The sequence below is a fragment of the Ixodes scapularis genome, unplaced genomic scaffold (genome assembly GCF_016920785.2).
Source record: "Ixodes scapularis isolate PalLabHiFi unplaced genomic scaffold, ASM1692078v2 PGA_scaffold7__128_contigs__length_106722199, whole genome shotgun sequence".
In the NCBI taxonomy this organism is placed as follows: Eukaryota; Metazoa; Arthropoda; class Arachnida; order Ixodida; family Ixodidae; genus Ixodes; species Ixodes scapularis.
Genome location: NW_024609882.1, coordinates 46,603,135 through 46,622,583, shown reverse-complemented (window position 1 = coordinate 46,622,583; position 19,449 = coordinate 46,603,135). Strand labels below are relative to the sequence as shown.

Below are 19,449 nucleotides of genomic sequence, written 5' to 3'. Positions count from 1 at the left end.
GTATAGGCCAGTGGTCTCAAACTAATTTGAGTATGAGGGCCAGATAGCCCACACCCGAAAGGTCGAGGGCCAGCATAAGAACGGGGGGGCAGGAGGGGGGAGTTTAAGGTTAAGAGAAGAGACCTCCTGCTCTACGCTTTTCGTGAACTCACAGTTTGGATAGTGATCTTTAGATTTGATTTCTTTATATGACTACTTTGGTCCCTGACCTGCTGTGATAACAATAATTAAAATTACATCGCCTCGCCAAAGTGCTGTCATTTTTAATAGAATAAGAGAGCAAGTACACTGTTGCTCCCATTGTTAAATTCACTCAGGAATTAGCCAAGCTCAACAGGTGTCTAAAAACAGACAGTTAATTTGACAGTTATTGCTTTCCTTGCGATTTTTATTACAGCACTCTGAACAAATGATCAGCAATTAATGGGGATTTTTTTTTTTTTTTTTTTTTTTAAGACGAGAATTTTAAGCTGATAGCTTTATCTTTGGCAGTGGCTCCTGCTGATGGAGGGATTGTGGAATTGTTGTACATTACAAAAAGTCAGGAAGCAACGGATAAAGCAAAACAAATAGCAAATTAACACAGATAAGTATAAACTATGTGAATACTTTAAAAGAGCGGAGCTACTCTTTGAGCGAAAATGAATTGGCGAGAAGGGGTCACCACGGTGCATGCTATTTCTAGCGCTCAAGATGATTGGAACCGGGACTCGTAGCCGGTTGCCTGCGGGCCGCGTCCCAGCGAGTCACGGGCCGGATGCGGCCCGCGGGCCGCAATTTTGAGACACCTGGTATAGGCACACCTTGTCTAAAATGTCATTTCCTATGCTAATCTAAAGACAGAAGGCCTTTTTCCGCTAGGTTTCTTTTTTCACATTCATGGAAGACCTTCAATACTTTATCCTTGCAAAGGCACTTCAAATGTGGTGGAAGGGCCGCCAGCTGATTAGCAAAATAAAACCCTAGTGCCATGTCTGGGCTCAAGGCATCAATGTGTGGCGTTTTGCACGTGTTGGCCATTTGTCTCGTTGATTCACTAAGAATCTTGCCCAGTGCTGCGTCCTCTCTGGCACGACGCTCCGAGGCGGTAGCCTTGCGGCCTGGCTTCCTTGAGGGCGGGTGTGGAGGCACTGCGGGCGAAACCGTTGCCTGCGTCGGTGCTGTTACTGGAGCCACCTAGGGTGGTGACACCGGACGAGTCGGCTCCAGCTGAGATGGGCTGGGCAGCTGGCCATCCCCCTCCAGCGTCAGCAACACCTGGCAGCTGTCCGTTGGCCGCAGGCTATGATCGAGGGAGTGCTACAAAGAAAACGGGCACATTACTGCACTGCACTTAAAACAGGCTGCTTCAAGACAATGCACTTTACGTCCTCCAGGTGGGCTTTGTTACTGCCCTCTGTCACGTCCTCTATGGCACTTCCCCCACATGGAGTGTAGGCCCCCATGAGGAGATCTGCATCTCGAAACACAATGTAAATGTTGAACATGAATGAGCACAAAACTCATGGAACCAGTCACACACCAATGCCTAAATGTTCTTTGATTTCTAAATTGAGAGTAGCAGACTTCGTTAAAAGTCAATGTTGCCTGCTATTTCACATACCCCTTGGTGTCTCCACTACCCCTGCGGCAGGGCCAGTGCTGCCAACCGTCTTGCGGGCCTTGGTTCTAGTGGAAAACAGCATATTGAATGAAAACAAATAAATCATATTCATAGTTGCCAATAAAGCCTTGTACAGAAAAAACAGTACCCTCCGTGACGTATTTGTCCAGCTAAAAAATGCAGGTACGGGTAGAGCTCCCAGCTGGGCCGCTGCACATCATCTTGCCCAGCACCACTGTGGCCACAACTGGTTCTTGATTCCTGGCCATACCTCTCTCTTATTTTCTGCCACATGCGCATGCATTCTCCAGGATCCATTTCTGTAATAGAATGCCAAACTGTAGTCACACATTGGTGTAAATTTTCAGCATGCGAGATAGTGTGCCAAGAGGGAATGGCAGGATGTGCACGGCTCTCGTCAATCCCCCACAATGGAGATTTCCATTCAACATATGAAATTTCAGTTGGTGTGGCACAACCGTTTCAGTTGGTATGGCACAACCTTTAGTAACAGCTGCTCGAGTTGCATACCAATGCTTAAAAACTTGTTAGTACAACTTGAAAAAGAAATACTTTGATATTTTTTTTAACTAACTAATCTCAAATAAAGCTTTATGCCAAGTCTCACCCTAAAACCAAACATATTTTCAAGCGCAAGGGTGACAGCTTGCTACGCTTGCATTGCACGATGAGATGTACTACAAAACGTGGTGCTTTCATAATTGTTTGTAGTGATAAAGAGCAGGCAAGCTGGTGAGGAATTCAGGCTTTAGCTGCGTTTAAGATTTTGTTGTCTTCATCAGTTTTTTTTGTTTTTTTATTTATTTATTTATTTTTCACTATCTTAGGGTCTACAAGCATGTCCATAATTGTTGCAACTTCTGGCGCCAGTATTTTTTGGATGATTGTAGTTGCAAGCGCACGCTGATCGGACTGTGATTTTTGTAAACACTCGGACCGTGCATAGTATGAAAATCGGACGATATAGCTCGTTTCCGCTCTTGTACCGCAGCGCAGATACACCCAATACAACCCCCCGAGACGAATTTCAGCTTCCCGTACACATCTTGACGCATGTGCAATGTCTTTCCTGTCCGTCCTCTTTCTCTAAATCATTCGTATTTTAGAACAGAAGAATGCGACGAAACTTACTCAAGAGGCCTCAATGGGCTTCCAGGAGTTTTCCTTCATGCTTGGCAGCCGGTATTCCGGCCTTCGGGCATCCCAAAGCCATGGGTATTTCTCTACCTCGGCAATGAGGGCTTGCTGAGTCGACGGGGGACCACCTTGCGCTGCCATTTTGAAAAGCGACTGGTCTCGCGCTCAGCGCGCATGCACAGGGGCTTCACTTCCTCCAGTCTTGATTGGTTGAACGTAAGCGGTCGCAAGAAAAGTTGAACCGAGCCCAACTCCTTCTGTTATGTTACGACGGGCGCTACGTCGCTGGTCACCATTGTAGCAGGCGCTCGTAAGTCATCCTAAGGAATTCATAACGTAACGTAGTGTAAGAAAACGCAAGAAATTGTCCAGGGTGAATGGGCCGTTTGCATCTCGTTAAGACTGCTTGCATCGAGCTGTTGCTATGGTGACCCTTACGACGAGCCAATGGAGAGGCGCTGCGCCGCACGACGCAACGTGGTCGGCGCAAATGTATGAACCAGAGTTAAAAGTTAGGTTACATTGGACCGCGGCAAACTCTAGGAGCCATTTTAGCCAATCCAGCACCGCAAATGTATCGCGCGACCAGGCACCCCGCATGTCGCCGCGCCCCTCCCAAAGGTTGTGCAAGATTCATGCAGCATTGAATTGGCTTCGACAGCTTGTAGCCTCCCCGTGGTCCATCATGAGGTGAAACGGAGCATAACCATTACAACAGGAATGGCCAGACGGACATATTCGAAGAGCCACGGCTAATTCCGCTCATAAAGCGATTGCTCGGTATGTTTCTTTATTGTGAGTCCCCATTCGCAAAACAAAAACCTCGTCCGGTCTGTGTACAATGGTACAAAGCTGGCAAAATACAAGCTGCACTTTCTGTTATGTTTCTTTTTTTTTATTTTGATGCTGTCCGGGCAGAGGTTAACAAGGGAGCCGCAAACCCAACTTTGGCCCCTGAAGAGCCGCATGAGGCCCACAAAGGAGCGAGTTGGCCACCCCTGCTTTACAAAGGAGCACGAAATGGATGAGGCCTAGTATAGTAGAAATGAGACGACTGTTTCGCGGTCTCTTCAAAACCGGAGGAATCGAGAAAATGAGAATGCCAAAACGGAGCTCACCCAGCTCAATGTCCTGGTCATCCGTCAATACCAGAATGATGTTGGGCTTCTTTTCGCGCGGAAGAACGTTGGACTTGGGCGGACGTGGCTCTTTCTTCCGTGGAGGCACTGGAGAAGACCGTAGAGCGACCGGCACACCCCTCCACACCGGCCGGCGCCCGTCAAAGGCCGAGGAACTGGACGTGGCGGCCGACGTTGGGCCAGCATCGCCCCGAGACTCGGACCATGGTCCCGAGACACGGGCTTCGCTGGGCAGTGGATTCGTCGAGCGTCGGCAGAAGGTTGGAGGCAGCAGAAGCAGCAGGAGGCACGAGACGTTTCCGATTGTCTGCAAGTTCGTCCATCGCTTCGGCATAGTGGGGTTGCTGTGGACAGAAGACGGCACCAAGTTACTCGCCAAAGTCGATCTATGAACCAAATGTAAAAAAACTTAAAATGACAACCATGCATGGTCGCAATCGTGCCCTATTAAAAAGGCACCAAGTTACTCGCCAAAGTCGAACTGGTTGTATCAATGCCTGAAGCGGCTGCAAAAGCAGTTTGGGGTCCTTTTATGGCACAAAGTCGATCTATGAACCCCATGTAAAAAAACTTAAAATCGCAACCATGCATGACCGCAATCATGCCCTATTAAAAAAGTGACGAAACATTGTGACACACCCGTTTTTCTGAGATATATCTCGGAGAAGTTTGCACTGTGAAGAGATGATCTCAAAATTCATTTTGAAGCTCCTTTAAGGCTGTGGTAGCTTTGCCTGCATTGGAATTTGGAAACTTGTGTATTGTGCTGTGAAGAGGCAATCTAGCCAATACAGTGAACTGGCCAAACAACCAGGGCTAGCGGCTGCACTGCAATGACCGAATTGCAACTCTAACGTAGAGGCACAAGTTGGCACACTTCAATGCAGGCTACCTCCCTACTGTCTAATAGTTGACACAGCAACATTCCTTTTCCTGCAAGAGGCCACAGATGGACTGACCATACATGGTGACTGCAAAACATTTGGTGTCTATTCAGTGCCAAGAAGAATAAACTTCCTCGAATACCTGACCCTCTAGTAGTAATGTCATCCACTGAGCCCCGCGGACCTTATTCAAAAGTCATAGCCGTCTGTAGTCTGCCTCTCCCAAAAGGGAAGCTGAAGCACTTTTCGAGAAACCTGAGTTGGGAGCGGACTTCTATTGCTTTTTGACCTGTGAATTCAGCTATCGCACTTATCTTGGGCAAAAATAAATGTAAACCGAATTCATTTTTAAAAATATGTGCAGCGACTGCCGTCAGGCATGCGGCGATCCTCTCCGCCGCCTATTATTTGTCCAGAGCGTCGGGGCGTTGTTGCCAGCATCCCCTAGCCAGTTTAGTGGCAAGCAAGGGTCATCTGACCTCGCTGATGACGTCAATTTCGCTAGTTTTTCTCTCCGCTCTCGCCAGAGGCGGACTTCCCAATAGGCAGAGTAGGCAGCTGCCTAGGGTGGCAGAATTCTGGGGCCGGCCAACATGTGGCTGCCCCCACATTAATTGGCTTTCTTTTTAAATCTAGCTCCAAATTTAGTTGCTTTGGGAATTCTAGCTCGAAATCTATTTACTCTTGAAAATTTTAACTTTAGACTTAGCTACTTCCCCCCCACCACCGCTCCCCATGGCCACTGACCATGGAGAGTGGGAGTTGGGGGAGGGGGGTAAGGGGGATGGCACTATTAGAGTCTGCCTAGGGCGGCAAAACGCCGCCTGCCTCTGGCTCTCGTGCTTTCCTACCCTCGGTGCGTTGCAACGGGCAGGCCTATGTCGAAATTTTAATTGGCGATTACAATGCTCCCACTATAAAGATCGAAAGAAAACTTAAGACACATAATTTTTAAGCTGTCCACATTACAACTTTTACTTTTTGTTTAAATTCAAGGACCTCTTCAGCTTCCTTTTAAAGGGGTGGGCAATAATTTGCATACTTGAAACGTGCATTAGGTTTTCCCTCCATGCAAAAAATGTTGCGGAACAAATGAGAGAAAAATGAGCAACATTCACCCCTTCAACCGGAAGACAGAACAAGCGGCTTCATGATCTGGTGCCGATTATACGCCGTCTATGTTCATCCTTCGCAACTTTTAGCGATGGTAGTACCACAAAGTGAGAATCGCGCACTCCTGGATGATCGGTTTCAGAATGAAGGTGCTGGCTTAAAACCTTCCCGACGTGAAAGTATGCAATAAGGCTCCAATATCGCTTGTACTTGTCAATTAGAGTGACTTGCGCGTCACAGACCGATCGTTCCACTGATGTTCTACAACGATCATCCAGATGACAGCCATTATGATAGGATCTGCTCAACTCCAGATGTTGTTTGGGTTTGGCTGCCCCCATTGCAGCAGCGACTTGACACGAGCCACTGCTCCGTGTTAAATTGCTCTGAAGAGGGACTTTTAAAAAGGGCGAATTTCCTGTGCACATTGTGCCGAGGGTACGGCCACGGCAAGGTGCAGAATGAAGCCGCAAGATGAACACCCCAAAGATTTTGGCAACGAGGATAAATTTGAATGTCCTCAACAATTGAGCAGACACACGAGAATTTCTCGCGACCAAACTTTTAATCTATGGGCAACAGAAGCTGGCCAAAGACCTCGTTCATGTTGCATTATATAATTGTATAGTGCTGTAGGAGCCATTCTTCCTTTCCTAAAGCGTGTTTTCACAACCTGCTTCAAGGGCAGTGCCTCACAAATTACGACGAAACTCCATCGCAGAGGTAAGAAGCAGACGACTATTGCGAGGCTGTAGGGAACGCGGTCAACGGGGGGCGACTATTACTGTGCTGCAACCTTGAAATTTGCAACAACAAACGAGCGAAAGAGTTGTTCAACACGGACGAATGTCAATGCCAAACGAGCCGGCGTCGTCGCAGTCACTCAATCGGTCGCATTTGTAAATCCACTTAAGCTTCCTCGGGTAATTCCGTGCACAGAGGAAACCGTGCAGATGGAGCGTTAACTTCGCGGTGAAGAAATCAAGGATCCGCGATACGTGCACTAGTGTGCGCCGTGAAAATATGCCGGAGTCATCAAAAACTAGCCGTTGGAATGCCAGATACTTGTTTTCCTTGTCACGCCCTAACATCCTTCAAGGCATTCTCAGACAGGAGGATGTTGTTGAGCATCATATTTGAGGTTTACGATATAACATGCGACAACCCCCGAGTGAGCAAGTTACTCAACCGCCTCACAAAGTTGGCGAGTTTCGAAAAGCGACGAATCACTGCGGAGTCGGCAGCTCCGGTATTTTACAGCGATTAGCACAGCATGACGTTGAAAGCGACACACAGAGGGGAAAAAAACGTTGGTTGTGCGAAAACGTAATTGAGGGTCGCCTACGAGCACGAACACAAGATGCCGTTGTCACTTACCGGACAAAAACAAGGAAACCTTCGGTGAAGTTGGCGGTAAAGTTTCGAAGGCCGATGTATAATTAATTCGCCTGCTTTTAACTAAGTTTTCCCTGGAACGGTTTGAGCAACCGCATCTTCGCTTTTGTGATCTTTAAAATAGTAAACGCAGCAGAAAAAGCGCCACTTCCATTCAATCAGAGACGACCAAGTGAGGAGCCAAATTCACCCAACCAACTTTGTGAAAGGAAGGGCACCCTCAGTCGCAAGAAACGCGCTCTGAAGCGCAAACGGTTGGGATTGGTTGACTCTGCGAAGCCGCCATCGTTATGTCAGAAAAAAGCGTCGGCTTTGTTTAGAGCCTGTGGTGAGGAAACTTCCGCTGAAGCACCGTCTGGGCATTTATTTCAACACTCAGCCGAACCTTGTTTTGAACATAGGATATATCCACCATCTACTGTTATAAAATGTCATCATTTTATTATACATTTTAGTGCCATCGACAAAAAAGGAAAAAAAAAAAAAAAACATTTAAATTCTTTAAGATTTATTGCAAACGTTATGAGATGCAGTGAATCAATGTTAGGCGTCAATATTTGCTGAAATAAATATTCATCAAATTGCATCGATCAATGCAATAAATCATCCTGTGGCGTTTTTTTTTACATTTTTGTTTGTTTATTACATAGGATTTGGAGTAGCTCGTTTGAGACTAGTAACTAGAGATTACCCAAATAAATAATTCACTAAAGTTAATCATAAGCATTTTCGTGTGAAAACTAGTAGTACAAATTATTACAGTAGTGGTGAGCTTGTTGAGTTCTACTTTCAAATGTGATTTGTTTGAGAGTAATATCGGTAATATCGTGATTGCGTGGTAACAGTAGACATAACATGTTTTGTTGAAATTAAAATACTGTTTTGATTAAAATCAATATCCAAATAGCCTTTTTTTTTTTTTTTCTTTGCTACTGATTTGAGTTTATTTCTGCCCTCACTTGTTGAGCGAAATAAAACGTAGACGTCTGACCGTCTGACCAGCGGAACAAATAAACGCGGAGTATCGCTACAACTAAAATAGAATGTTTTGGACAACCCCAGTTTTGCAACTCGAGTATGTGCGTAATCGAGTTCGAGTGAACTCATCGCTTCAGTTAAATACCGGCCGACCTTGACAAAGGAAAACGCGTCGCAATTTACGCAAATCTCCCCAAACTTTTCCATCCAGCGCACTACCTTCTGCGCCGAAAAGTACTCTCGAATTCTAACGCGTCTATTGGCATTACAGAGGGTCCTGTAAATCAACAGTCGACGGCCATCACCAAATCCTGCGAAATCTCAAACACACCGCCGCGTGATGCCACATCTAAAAAATTTACGCGGCAACTCGCCGAACAGTTGCGTCAAGAGCCGCCGATTCCCCGATTTCGTAACCTCAAACATGCGTCACGATTCGTCAAAACGCTCATTGCGCCTAAGAAAGTAGTGCTGCGCCTTCCTGCCCCGACCAGTCGATGCAGACCGACTTTACGGCTTTCAAAGCAATATTTCAAATTTATTTACACCGGAAACTTATAATATGAGTAGAGAAATATTATGTTGACCGTTCAGTTTTGAAAAAAAACTTTCCGAGTCCGTTGACGTCAGATGTCTTCCGGGGTGGAAACCGCTCCGAGAGCCGTATCACTCCGCGGCTGCCTTCGCGCTTTCACAATGGCGGTGCGTAAGTTGCCTTTCCATAGTTTGTAGCTGTTTCTGAGTGGGGTAGGCCGACCAGTTGGCCGTTCCCATCGGTTCGTCCGGAATCATCACGGAGCACACTACACACTCTGGAATACTCAACCGCTCAACTGGAGACTGCCACCCCGCTAGGAAACAACGCAAATCAAGGTGCGTATTTGCGTCCCCTTTCCAAAGCCGGAGCTGCCCGAAAAAGCACAACACGGCCCCGTATTTTTGGTCGCGTCGGGACTCGCATTCTTTTCGCGTCCGCATGCCTTCGCCTTCGTTTCTTTTTGTTGACGGTTTATTGGTCTGTATTCGCGATCTAGCCCTCGTTTTGCGGCGGCCACGACGTGGTGTTTTAGTGAATTCGTACATACGCTTTGCGAGGAAAAACATTGCGTTATTGATCGAAACTCCCGATAGCGCGTTGTAGCTGTGCGTTCGCTGTGCGGCGTAGCGCTCCCCGACTCGAAAACAAACGCTGTGGTCTTGCAGCGTCCGGTCGAATATTGCGATGGGGCGCTGTGCAACCAGACTAATAAGAAAAATTAATGTGGCCAGGAAATTTCTATATTTGGCAGCGGAAACGGCGGCCTCTTTTGTGTTTATGTACACGTGTGCCGTCTCTGCGTAAACCTTGGATTCCAGTCTTCCTTGAACGATATACCCTTGAGTTTATTTGTTTTCTTTTTGCTTTGGTCCGATCTTGGTAACTAGAAATTTATTTTTTCTCCCTTTTATTCCAGTCTGGAAGCCAAAACTGCGACCATCTGAACGACAGTAACAAAGAAAGAAGCAGGGATATAAAAAAAAATCGACGCGATCTCGGCGAACTAGTTCAAGGAGTCATTGTTCGGGCGACGTGGAGAGAGAGCGCTTGCTCGTGTTGCCTCTTCGGGACGCAAGCCTTTTCGCCTCGCCGTCGTCGACCAACAGTCACCAAAGCCATCTCGAAAACGTCTTCGACCTCTGTTTAATTTAATTATTTTCTCGCGGCAATCGAAACGATGTTCACTACGACGCTCTAAAGGGAAAAGAAGCAGAAATAAAAAAGTTGGAAGCAAGAGGAAGACATCCCTGTCGACTCGTGTGCGTCAATCGCTCCGAGCCTGTGCGTCGTGCAGCCGGCGGTGTGAATACATCTCCACGTCTCGGATACCGTTCCAGATGAATATCGCACGCCTATCCGTGGATATCCAGGCGGCTCAAGAGAAACGGCAGCAGAACTTCGACAAGGTTCCCGATGGAGTTTGTGCGACAGGGGGCAACCTCAGCCCTAACCTCCAGCCGGCGACTCCGCCGGTGTTCCCGTGCAACCGGGAACCCTTCGCGGCCAGCCTCGTCGGCGGACGCTACATCCTTCTCGAGCAACTCGAAGGCAGTGCCATGTACAGAAGTGTCAACGTCCACACCCAGGAGGAATTTTCCTGCAAGGTGAGCTCCGCTTTGCGTCACACGCTTCTGCTCCGACATTTTGGATGAGTGAACGGTGCATTATGCGCCGCAGCTGCGTAGCAGCTGTCTTTTTTCGTTTATTGTTATTCGTTGTCGTTCTCGATATTATTATTTAACCCTGATGCGTGATAATCTTGGACGATTAATTGCGATTATTAAATTGTATCTACCTTTTAATGTTTTTTTTTTTTTGCTTTTTTCGGAGATTTTTAGCAGACGACTCGGGCAGCGTCTGTTGCTTTCGTGGCACGCAGCGTACGCAATAGTAACGTTATAGGTATTGCTATATTGCATTTCTAATATGGTTGGGTTAAATATTAGTGTTATTACTACAGAACTTTGCCAACATTTATAAGAAGTTCAGCCTAAAACAGAATGCCGGTCTAGTTCCAGCTGTTTGGTCGAAAACTGAGCTAGTCGAAATGTTTCTAGAAAGCTCTTTTCCTTCGTCTTCATCACCGTTGTTCTTTCTTGGAGAATAAAGAAACATATTATCTCGCCTCGATTCACATTAGGTTAAAAAAAGATACATAAAATGTTAGTTTGATTTTTTAGGAAACGTACCACAAAGAATCACTTAAATCACAGCGGCTCGTGGAACTTTTTTTTTTTTTTTTGTCTAATCAAGACAGAGCGCTACGCGGAAAACTTAGCAGACGGAAGCGGGAGGCCTCTAACGACTTCCGTCTGTTCAACCCTTCCAGCAAGGCCTCAGCTAGCGCGAAAACTAAAAACGAAAATGACGCATCCTTCTGCAGAGCGCAACAGGTTGCCGAACCCGGCTATTTTTTTATTTTTTTTTGGGGGGGGGGGGGGGGGGGGGGTGAAGGGGGGAGGGGAGGGCAACCGCCATTCAGATATTTGGGCAAAGTCCTCGAGGGACATATTTTGGGCAGCGCTCACCATGCTGAGTTTGCCCACTCGCCGTGTGATTCATCCCCAGATGGGACCTGTCCTCTCCCCTCTCATTCCGGTTGTGGCCTGGATGCTACTGTTTTTCCACACGCGTAAAATCCCTGGCTCGATTCCAGTGGAACAGCGGCGGCTAAATGCGACCCGCGGTTGCACCCCAGGCATGACGTCTGGTCCGATTTTCGGCTCTGGAGCCGACTATATTCGGACAGGAAGAGTCACCCACCCCGTTTTCGGTGTGTGGATTTCTCAACACCCTTCATCGCAACACCTCAAGGCTTGCTTGCTTGACTCAACTCTTTCGCGAATCACTTGGTGACAGGCTTTTTTTTTTCTATTAATATTTCTTAGGATGTCCTGTTGTGATAATACGTCGCTGGTATTCATTCGCCTTTGCAAAACTTTTATCCTTTTTTTTCGTTTTTTAATGGATTTATTGCATACTGCCACATCATAAAACGCTGGCCTAACATTTGGCGACTGCAGCCAAAGTGCTTGTACCCTGTTGACGAACTTAAATATGGGTGGATGGCGATTTCCAGGCTGTTTTCCAAGTTTTGTTTTCTAACTTGCTTTTGCAGAGGCTTTATTTTTCTTTTTAATTTCTCTCGGTATGTGCTGTTTATTTCTGGCTTGTTTTGCGACCGACGTGTAAAAAAAGGCTGCAAGTGTGGCCCCACCTTTCCACTGCTTTGTTGGCGTCATGACAGTTGCGTGGTTTTACCTCACATCCCAGCTGGTGACTTGTTTGGGTTTTCCGTCCGTGTCGCAAATGGTCCATTACAGAACAGCGCAGGTGTTGAGATAGGACAAACAGTTTTGTCGAGAATAGCGCACGTAATTTCGAGCAGGGTAGAGGTCCCTTGGCGACCTGAATTTTTGCGAGGTCTCTCCCGCAAATATAAACTACTCGTAGTTACAATAATTAAAAAAAAAAAAATCAGAAAAGTAGATGCGCTTTGTAGTGGCAGAAAAGGAAACAAGAATCATTTGCCACTGGTTGTCTTGCCCACCAATCGAAGTGCACCCACATGGTCCAATCGTCAGTGGTCGTCCAGTACCTTCAGTGGCCGAAGATCTTTCAATCTCTATCAGCCGCTTAGTAACAACTTATCATTTGACAATCCACAGGTGTCCAGTCAGCTTTCAGTAGCCAATTGAAAATTCCTGCCGCCTTTTGCTTTGTCCGTCAATCACGTTATGCTGCGGCCAGAGTGGACCATTCTGGGACCCGTCGCACTTGACAACGGTTATCCTTTGCGGAGCGCAAGTTCATCTGCTTCTTTTTGCAGGGGAATTGCGATGGCCGTCAGTGAGACGCCGAGCTTTGATTGGCCCTTATTGGAGGATAGTGGGCAGTCCTCGAAGCAAGCTGCCTTGAGGTCTACCCACTATCCATTGAATCGGAGTTCGGCGTTCTGACGTCATCGCAACCCCTACAAAAGGAAGCAGACGAACTTGCGCTACGCATAGGCAATCGCCAGCAGGTGTGCAGTAACCACTCATCATTTGACACTCCAACGGTATCCGGTCAGTTCCCTGTAAGCTTCCAGAAGCCAATCCATATTTGCCGTACATCTACCAATCGGGAGTTGGCGCTCGCTGTGCGAAGGCCGACCAGTACTTCCGGCAGGCGTACACAACGGCGGCGGCCATTACGGCGTGACGACGATCGAATGAATACGCCGGAGTAGAAATAATAATAAAAAGAGCCAACGCGCGCGTCGTGTTTGTCGGGCAAGCTCTGAAGAGAACATAAAAAGCAAACGAGTACGAAGGGCTTTCGTGGAGGACGCAAGCGTTTGCGGCTGTTGCTCGCCGGAGTCCTTTTGGGGCGATATCACGGGCAGAGCGCGTTGCCGGGCGTGATGCAAGACGAGCCCCATCGGCTCCGTTATCGGGCCCACGCGCCCGACGGCGAGCCGAGCATTGCCTCGCGCGGGGGCAGGAAACTCTGCGAAAGAGCCGTTCCAAACGGACTCCGGGTTCGTCTGACTTGCGCAAGGAACTGTTGCAGCAGCTCTTCGCCTGACTCGGGAGTGCCGCTCTGGAAAACGCTTTCTGCGTCTCTCTTTCTTCCCGCCCGGATTGCCGTCGTCGTCGGACTGTGTTGCAAAAGGGGAGATAGGCTTTGTTTCCGAGAGAGGTCCGTTTTGCCAGCTCCTTTCGACGGCTTTGCCCATTTGTAGCTTTGGATTTGCGGGTGCTTTTGGAGCGGAGGGGATTTCGTGCCTGGTGGATTTATTTGGAAAGTTGCCCGTCTGCTCTCAGGGTTTCTTGGCGAGAAATGTTAACCAGGACGTTTTGCGCATTGTCCATACGCCGTGCTAAGTAGTTCATGGAAGATTTGGTTGTCGGAGCAAGACGCGACGGTTTTGGCGTTTGAAACGTGTACGTCTTGATAAGATAACACATATGCGGAGCGCAAGTTCGTCTGCTTTTGCAGGGGTGGCGGTGGCGTGAGAACGCCGAGCTCCGATTGGTTCTGAATGAAGGATAGTTGGTAGACCTCAAGGCAACTAGCTTTGAGGTCTACCCACTGTCCTTTCAATCAAAGCCATCAAGCTCGGCGTCATTCTGACGTCACCGCCACTCCTGCGCAAGTCGCAGACGACTTGCTCTCCGCATATAGTCTAGAATGCACGTACAGATATCTCAATCCTCCGCACAAAGGAGAAAATTAGTAAGGCTACGCGAGGAGCTGATTTCTTTTGCGGTTCTGGAGGTGAAAACGAGTACAAACGCCCAAAGACGACAAGGGCCAAGAGGATGCGCTTGTGGCGTTGCTTGATTGGCTCCAATTTTCTGCAGAATTCGGCATTCAGAGTGGCTCCTATGTTGGCTAACCATAACCCGCCTACTTGTTGCTTTCGTGGTCAGCGTCCACGTGGAAATAGCTACCCTTCTTTGAGGCTGCCAGAAAGCGTAGAGGTCTTCGAGGAGTTGATGAAAGTGCCAAATGCGAGCCCTATTATTTCGAGACTGAAAACGCAGATCCGAATTTATTTTGTGTGTGTGTGTGTGGGGGGGGGGGGGGGGGGGGGGGGGAACTTATTGGCGGGAAAACAGGGCGGCCCGACTGCAAGGTTGGGGTGGTTGCGCAAGATCTGTTTGTCGAGCAGCAACCGCCGGCTCCGCAGTAGGTAGCGTTTTCTGGTTGCGCAAGTTCTTCAGACCCGAAAGGGTATTGCGGGCGCTCGAATTTGTTAGCGTGTGTACGCTTTCACAAGTGATTGCGACAACGGGAGTGCGGCGTGTGGAGATGAACTTTGCATTTGCAGCCGCATTGATTGCAGCACACCTCAAACGAGACTTCACAAACTTGCGCGAAGATTAGGTTGTCGGAATGTGTACTCTAAATTGCCCGCTGTACGCGTTCGAATGCAACGCTTGGTACTTCGCATACTCGGGGTTTTTCGAGGCACCTGTTAGGTCTGAGGGCTTTGGGGACCGAGTTACCAGTTGCGGCTCTAAATAGTAGTTGGAAATGACATACACACACACAGGTGTGTATTTTCTCGTGAAAATGGGGCTGGCGGAATTCACAGGTTGCAATCCATGGCAGGCTGGAGATGCAATCTTTCCAATGCGGAGTGCAAGTTAGTCTGCTTCTTGCACAGGGTTTGCAATGATGTCAGAACGCCAAACTCTTATTGGCTGACCAAAAAACAAATAGTGGGTAGACCTCAAGGCATCTTGCATTGAGGTCTACCCACTATCCTTTCCATCCAAGCCAATCGGAGCTCGGTGTCGTTCTGATGTCACCACAACTCCTGCTCAAGAAGCGGATGACTTGCTTTCTGCATACTTTTTTTCTTCCCGAAGCAGGCCTACATGGCGTCCCTTGTAGTAAATACTTATTAATTTGTTCATCCATCCGTGAAACAAAATGGCAGACAGCTGTTTGATACCAACAGGAAAATCTAAATCTCTTGCAGTATTTGGTCGAATCAATAACTTTGTTAGAGGACAGGTGTGGAGAGTAGATGCAGTCGTGTTTCATGTGTTTTCATAGTCGTGTAGAAGATTCATATTTGATTGGGTACAAGTTGTCCGGTGCTACTGGATGCTCTGCAGATTAATCAATGTTTTTCCAGCATGTGGTTACTTGTCCAAGGTTCCTGGAATCAGCAATCTCCATTGTTACCTATATTAGTGCTTATGGTGGGTCTAGGCAGCTCTAGTTTGACATATTTGCTAAATTTATCCGAATACCTTTAGAGCTCGTATCTTTCAGGGCCATTTGCCAAAGGAGTTGTCATCTTATGGAACTGGGTAGCTGCAGTCGTTCAGTAGGCCCTTTTTCTTGACCTGACATTTCATAGTCAGGCAGGTTGATCAATTAATATGTGTAGCTTTCACAAAGGCAGTTGGCTCAACATCTTGCACATGAGTTACCACACTACACTATCTGTAGTTTTCACATTGCAGTTGGCTCAACCTACACACAACCAGCTATCACACTGTACCATGTGTAGTTTCCACAGATACAGTTGGCTTAGCATCATTCTAGTCTTCTTGCACGCAATGACCTGCCGCACTGTGCCGTGTGCAGTTTTCACAGATGCAGCGCTCGTTCGTTCTACCTGTCCTTTTCCCTTCCATGTTCACAGATGCAGGTGGCTTACATAACTAGTTGCTGCATTGTATTATGTGTAGTTTTCACAGATGCATTTGACTCAACCAGCTACAACGCTGTACTATGTAGTTTTCACTGATGCAGTTGGCTCAATGCGATTTCCTTCTTTTACACGCAACAGGTGGTGCCGAGCGAGCGTTGCCGGCAGGCACTGGCAGGCCACCTGCGACTGGACGGTCGGGACCACGTGAACCAGGTGGAGGAGGTGCTGGTGGGGGACTCCCTGACGTATGTCTTCTTCAAGCGCTCGTACGGCGACCTCCACTCGTATGTGCGTGCCAAGCGGCGCCTCAGGGAGCCCGAAGCGCTCTGCCTGTTCCACCAGGTGGCCTCGGCAGTGCAGGCGTGCCACGAGGCAGGCGTCGTGCTGCGAGACCTCAAGCTGCGCAAGTTTGTCTTCGAGGACCCCGAACGGTGAGTGTTCCTTCTTGTGGCAAAGCGGATAAATAATCCAGGTATGGAAAAGCGCCCAAAAAGAAAAGACCGACAATGCAGGCTGAACGATACAATGCCCCTTGTATCATTTGGCCTGTCTTGTTCCTGTATTTTTCGGTAATTTCCAAACTTATTGTGACCACACCCACAAGGTAGACCTGGTAGCGTGTTGCACCTTTGAAGGGACCATGTGGATCGGTTTCTTCACATGGTGCGCTGCGATTTTCTGTTCAGGTATCCGCATCTCATATTTGAAAATATGATTTGATATGAGCCCACCTCACTCAAAGGAGAAAAAACATTCTTTTTCCCTGTGGACAAACGTTCACCCAAGCCTCTTTTTTTGTGTGTCTGTGAAGTAGCATTGTACTTAATTGTGGTGTTTATTCGAACAGAAAAACTGAGAATTGGGGTACTTTATCTTGCCAAAATAAATACCACTGTGGACCGCTAGTCATTTGATTGTTTAAGCTTTAATGAAATTCTTTGGGGCATCTAACAAACAGGGCTATGAAGGCTCACTTCACCTTCCGAGTTACCCCGCACCACTTAAGCAGTTCCCCCTGTTACGTCGTAGCTAGCAAGCTCAAATGCCTTTCTTTTTGTCTCCCACAGCACGCGGCTGAAGCTGGAGACTCTCGAAGACGCCGTCGTTCTCGAAGACCCGTCGAGCGACGCGCTGAGCGACAAGCACGGCTGCCCGGCGTATGTCAGCCCGGAGATCCTGACGACGTCGGCCGGCGGACGCTACAGCGGGCGCGCCGCCGACTGCTGGAGCCTCGGCGTGCTCCTGTACACCCTCCTCGTGGGACGCTACCCCTTCCACGACAGCGATCCCGGCGCACTCTTTGCCAAGATCCGCCGTGGCGTCTTCTCCGTTCCGGAGTCTCTGGGTCCAAGGGCGCGGTGCCTGGTGCGCTCGCTGCTCCGGAAGGATCCGTCGGAGCGACTCACCGCGGAAGAAGTCCTGGGACACCCGTGGTTTGCACGGCGGAAGTGCGCGACCGCGTCCTCGGTGCACCGGGAAGGTTGCCTCAACCGCGAAGACGCGTCGACGGACCAGACTGTGCCGGAGTACGCGGCGCCGCCGGAAGCGATGACAGACTGATGTGCGCACCGCTTAGTCTGGGTGCGGATTGCGGCGGACGTTTGGGGTGCCGTTCTTCTATCACTGCCGCGGATATGGCGGGGGCGCGGAAGAGCGGTGTTGCCCTCGCCACTGTGTTCCTCCACGGCGGCCTCTCGTGTTTAGAACTCGAGAGTTCGGCAGCGGCGACGCACATGCCCGCGTTGGTACAACGGAGCAAGCGCCGCCGTCATGGGGGAAACCGGCGAGCGACGCCGTCGGAGCACGAACCCCGCGTCTCTCGCAAGGGAGACGCGGCGTCTCGCGGAATTCCGTCGTTCCACCGCCCGACCGCAATGTATCGTCTGCGACGAAAGCAGACGACTCCAAAGAAGCAGACGACAGTCTGAAAAAAACAAAGTGTGCGCACTCTAAGGAACCGAGGGATGCAAGAGCACCTCATTGAATCATTTCACTGTATAGTCCCACCTTTCCACACTGTTCTCATCAGAATGCGTGCCAACGTTTGAAACAAAGAAACTGGGAAGGTGCGAGGTACGCCCTCGCACTTGTGTAGCTTTTCATTCCGACGCTTTGTTTCTTGGGCGCGTGCTGGGTCCACAAGCAGCCACTGCTCGCTTGAAAACAAAAAGAAATGAGGAACGCCAGCTAGATAGAGTCACGACGGGCGGTTCGCAGAACCGGAGGCACTGTGCAATCGTGTGCGTGTATGCATAAATGGAGCGAGAAACATACGACAAAACAAAAGAAGCACACTAAAGTGTAGAGGGAAACCTGAATGTCAGCCTATGATCAACGTTGTTGCGCTTGCGCAAACTCTTTGTTGTTGGTGTTGATGCCATCGATGTGTTTTGGCAGTCTCTCCTCTTTTTCTTTTCGTGCAACTGTCTCTATTTCCTGTGCAACTGCTAAATTTATTTAAAACTCCGGTGGGGGAAAGGAGTGGGTGGATTCTCCCCGTGATTCTCGGTACTCTTTGGAAGGTTGAAGCAGTTCTTTGTGTACATCTAAGGAGGGACTGCTGTTCTTTTTTCTTTTTTTTTATTGTTGTGGAACATCTAAGTTGTCCCATATTCTGGTTGGAGTCATGTGTAGTTGGGATTTCTGTTGCATGTAAATAAATGGAACACTTTGGTCGAAACACCTGGAATCTGCTGTTTTTCTGGGCAAGCTCTCTTAAACGACTTGCCTCCATGTGCATGCTTTAATTATGGCACACTTTGGCCTGCAAGAAGTAGTCTCTTTCCGCCACACTGGCTATGGTGCAATCCGTTGACCGATTCTGAATGCTTGACCACACTCGTCCACCAGTTACTGTGGCCTTCCCCTTTACTCTGCTTCATGCGACTGCGGCTATACAGTGAAACCCGTTTAGAACGAACCCACGTACAGCGAATTATTGTGGATATCGGACTCACGAAAAATTTAAATAAAAATGCATGGAAAAAGTACTTTTTATAACAAACAACATATTGGCTATATCAAACTTTTTCACGCCGGGAAAGCTTCCAAAAATCTGCAAACAATCGTCATCTAGCCTGTCGCTTCCCTCAGATAGAAGTAGGAAAGAAAGAAAATTCCAAAAGCTCAAGTTGTGAACAAAATTGAGTGAAGAGAAGTGATTCAGAAGAGAAAGCTAAAAAATACACCACGCACGCACAAAAAAAAAAACAAAAAAAACTTAATCACAAAGCGTTTACCTGCGAAGAGAAGCAATTCAAAAGGGGAGATAGCTAGACGTGAAGGTTATAACTTACCTTCACGTCTTGCAGTGTCACAGAATACACTTATTTCGCACCACGACCGTGGCAGGGTTCGACTAGGTTCAACAATGCGAAGGCGCAGCAGACAAGAGACGGTGCGGTACAAAGGAGAGGGATAAAAAAAGGGGCACAACCTCTCCCCCGTGTGCTCGTCGCTCGTCCGACGGTCAAACCAATCCG

At 48.3% G+C, this 19,449-nt stretch overlaps 2 protein-coding genes across 4 annotated transcripts in view; one reads left to right on the top strand and one right to left on the bottom strand.

Annotated features, from left to right (window-relative positions):
• LOC8027059 (putative extracellular sulfatase Sulf-1 homolog) overlaps positions 1 to 7,676 on the bottom strand; it is an 86,848-nt gene extending 79,172 nt beyond the window's left edge. The window contains exons 1-2 of one of the 2 annotated variants that reach the window (XM_029979461.4): positions 7,275 to 7,676; positions 3,880 to 4,244 (exon numbers count right to left, since the gene is read on the bottom strand). In XM_029979461.4, the coding sequence (XP_029835321.2) occupies positions 3,880 to 4,234 (355 nt within the window). In that variant the 5' untranslated portion in view covers positions 4,235 to 4,244; positions 7,275 to 7,676. The remainder of the gene's footprint in view (positions 1 to 3,879; positions 4,245 to 7,274) is intronic. The other variant, XM_029979455.3, reaches the window with a different exon arrangement.
• Positions 7,677 to 8,273: 597 nt separating this feature from the next.
• LOC8027067 (tribbles homolog 2) lies at positions 8,274 to 18,647 on the top strand. 2 transcript variants are annotated; one of them, XM_002406988.5, is made up of 4 exons: positions 8,274 to 9,143; positions 9,725 to 10,412; positions 16,106 to 16,398; positions 17,035 to 18,647. In XM_002406988.5, exons 2-4 carry the CDS (start codon positions 10,146 to 10,148, stop codon positions 17,525 to 17,527), a joined length of 1,053 nt encoding a protein of 350 aa, XP_002407032.1. In that variant the 5' UTR covers positions 8,274 to 9,143; positions 9,725 to 10,145; the 3' UTR covers positions 17,528 to 18,647. The 2 variants fall into 2 exon arrangements, with proteins under 2 accessions (XP_002407032.1, XP_042142308.1); XM_042286374.1 differs by having other exon boundaries at positions 8,932 to 9,143; positions 10,146 to 10,412.
• The last annotated feature ends 802 nt before the right edge of the window (positions 18,648 to 19,449 follow it).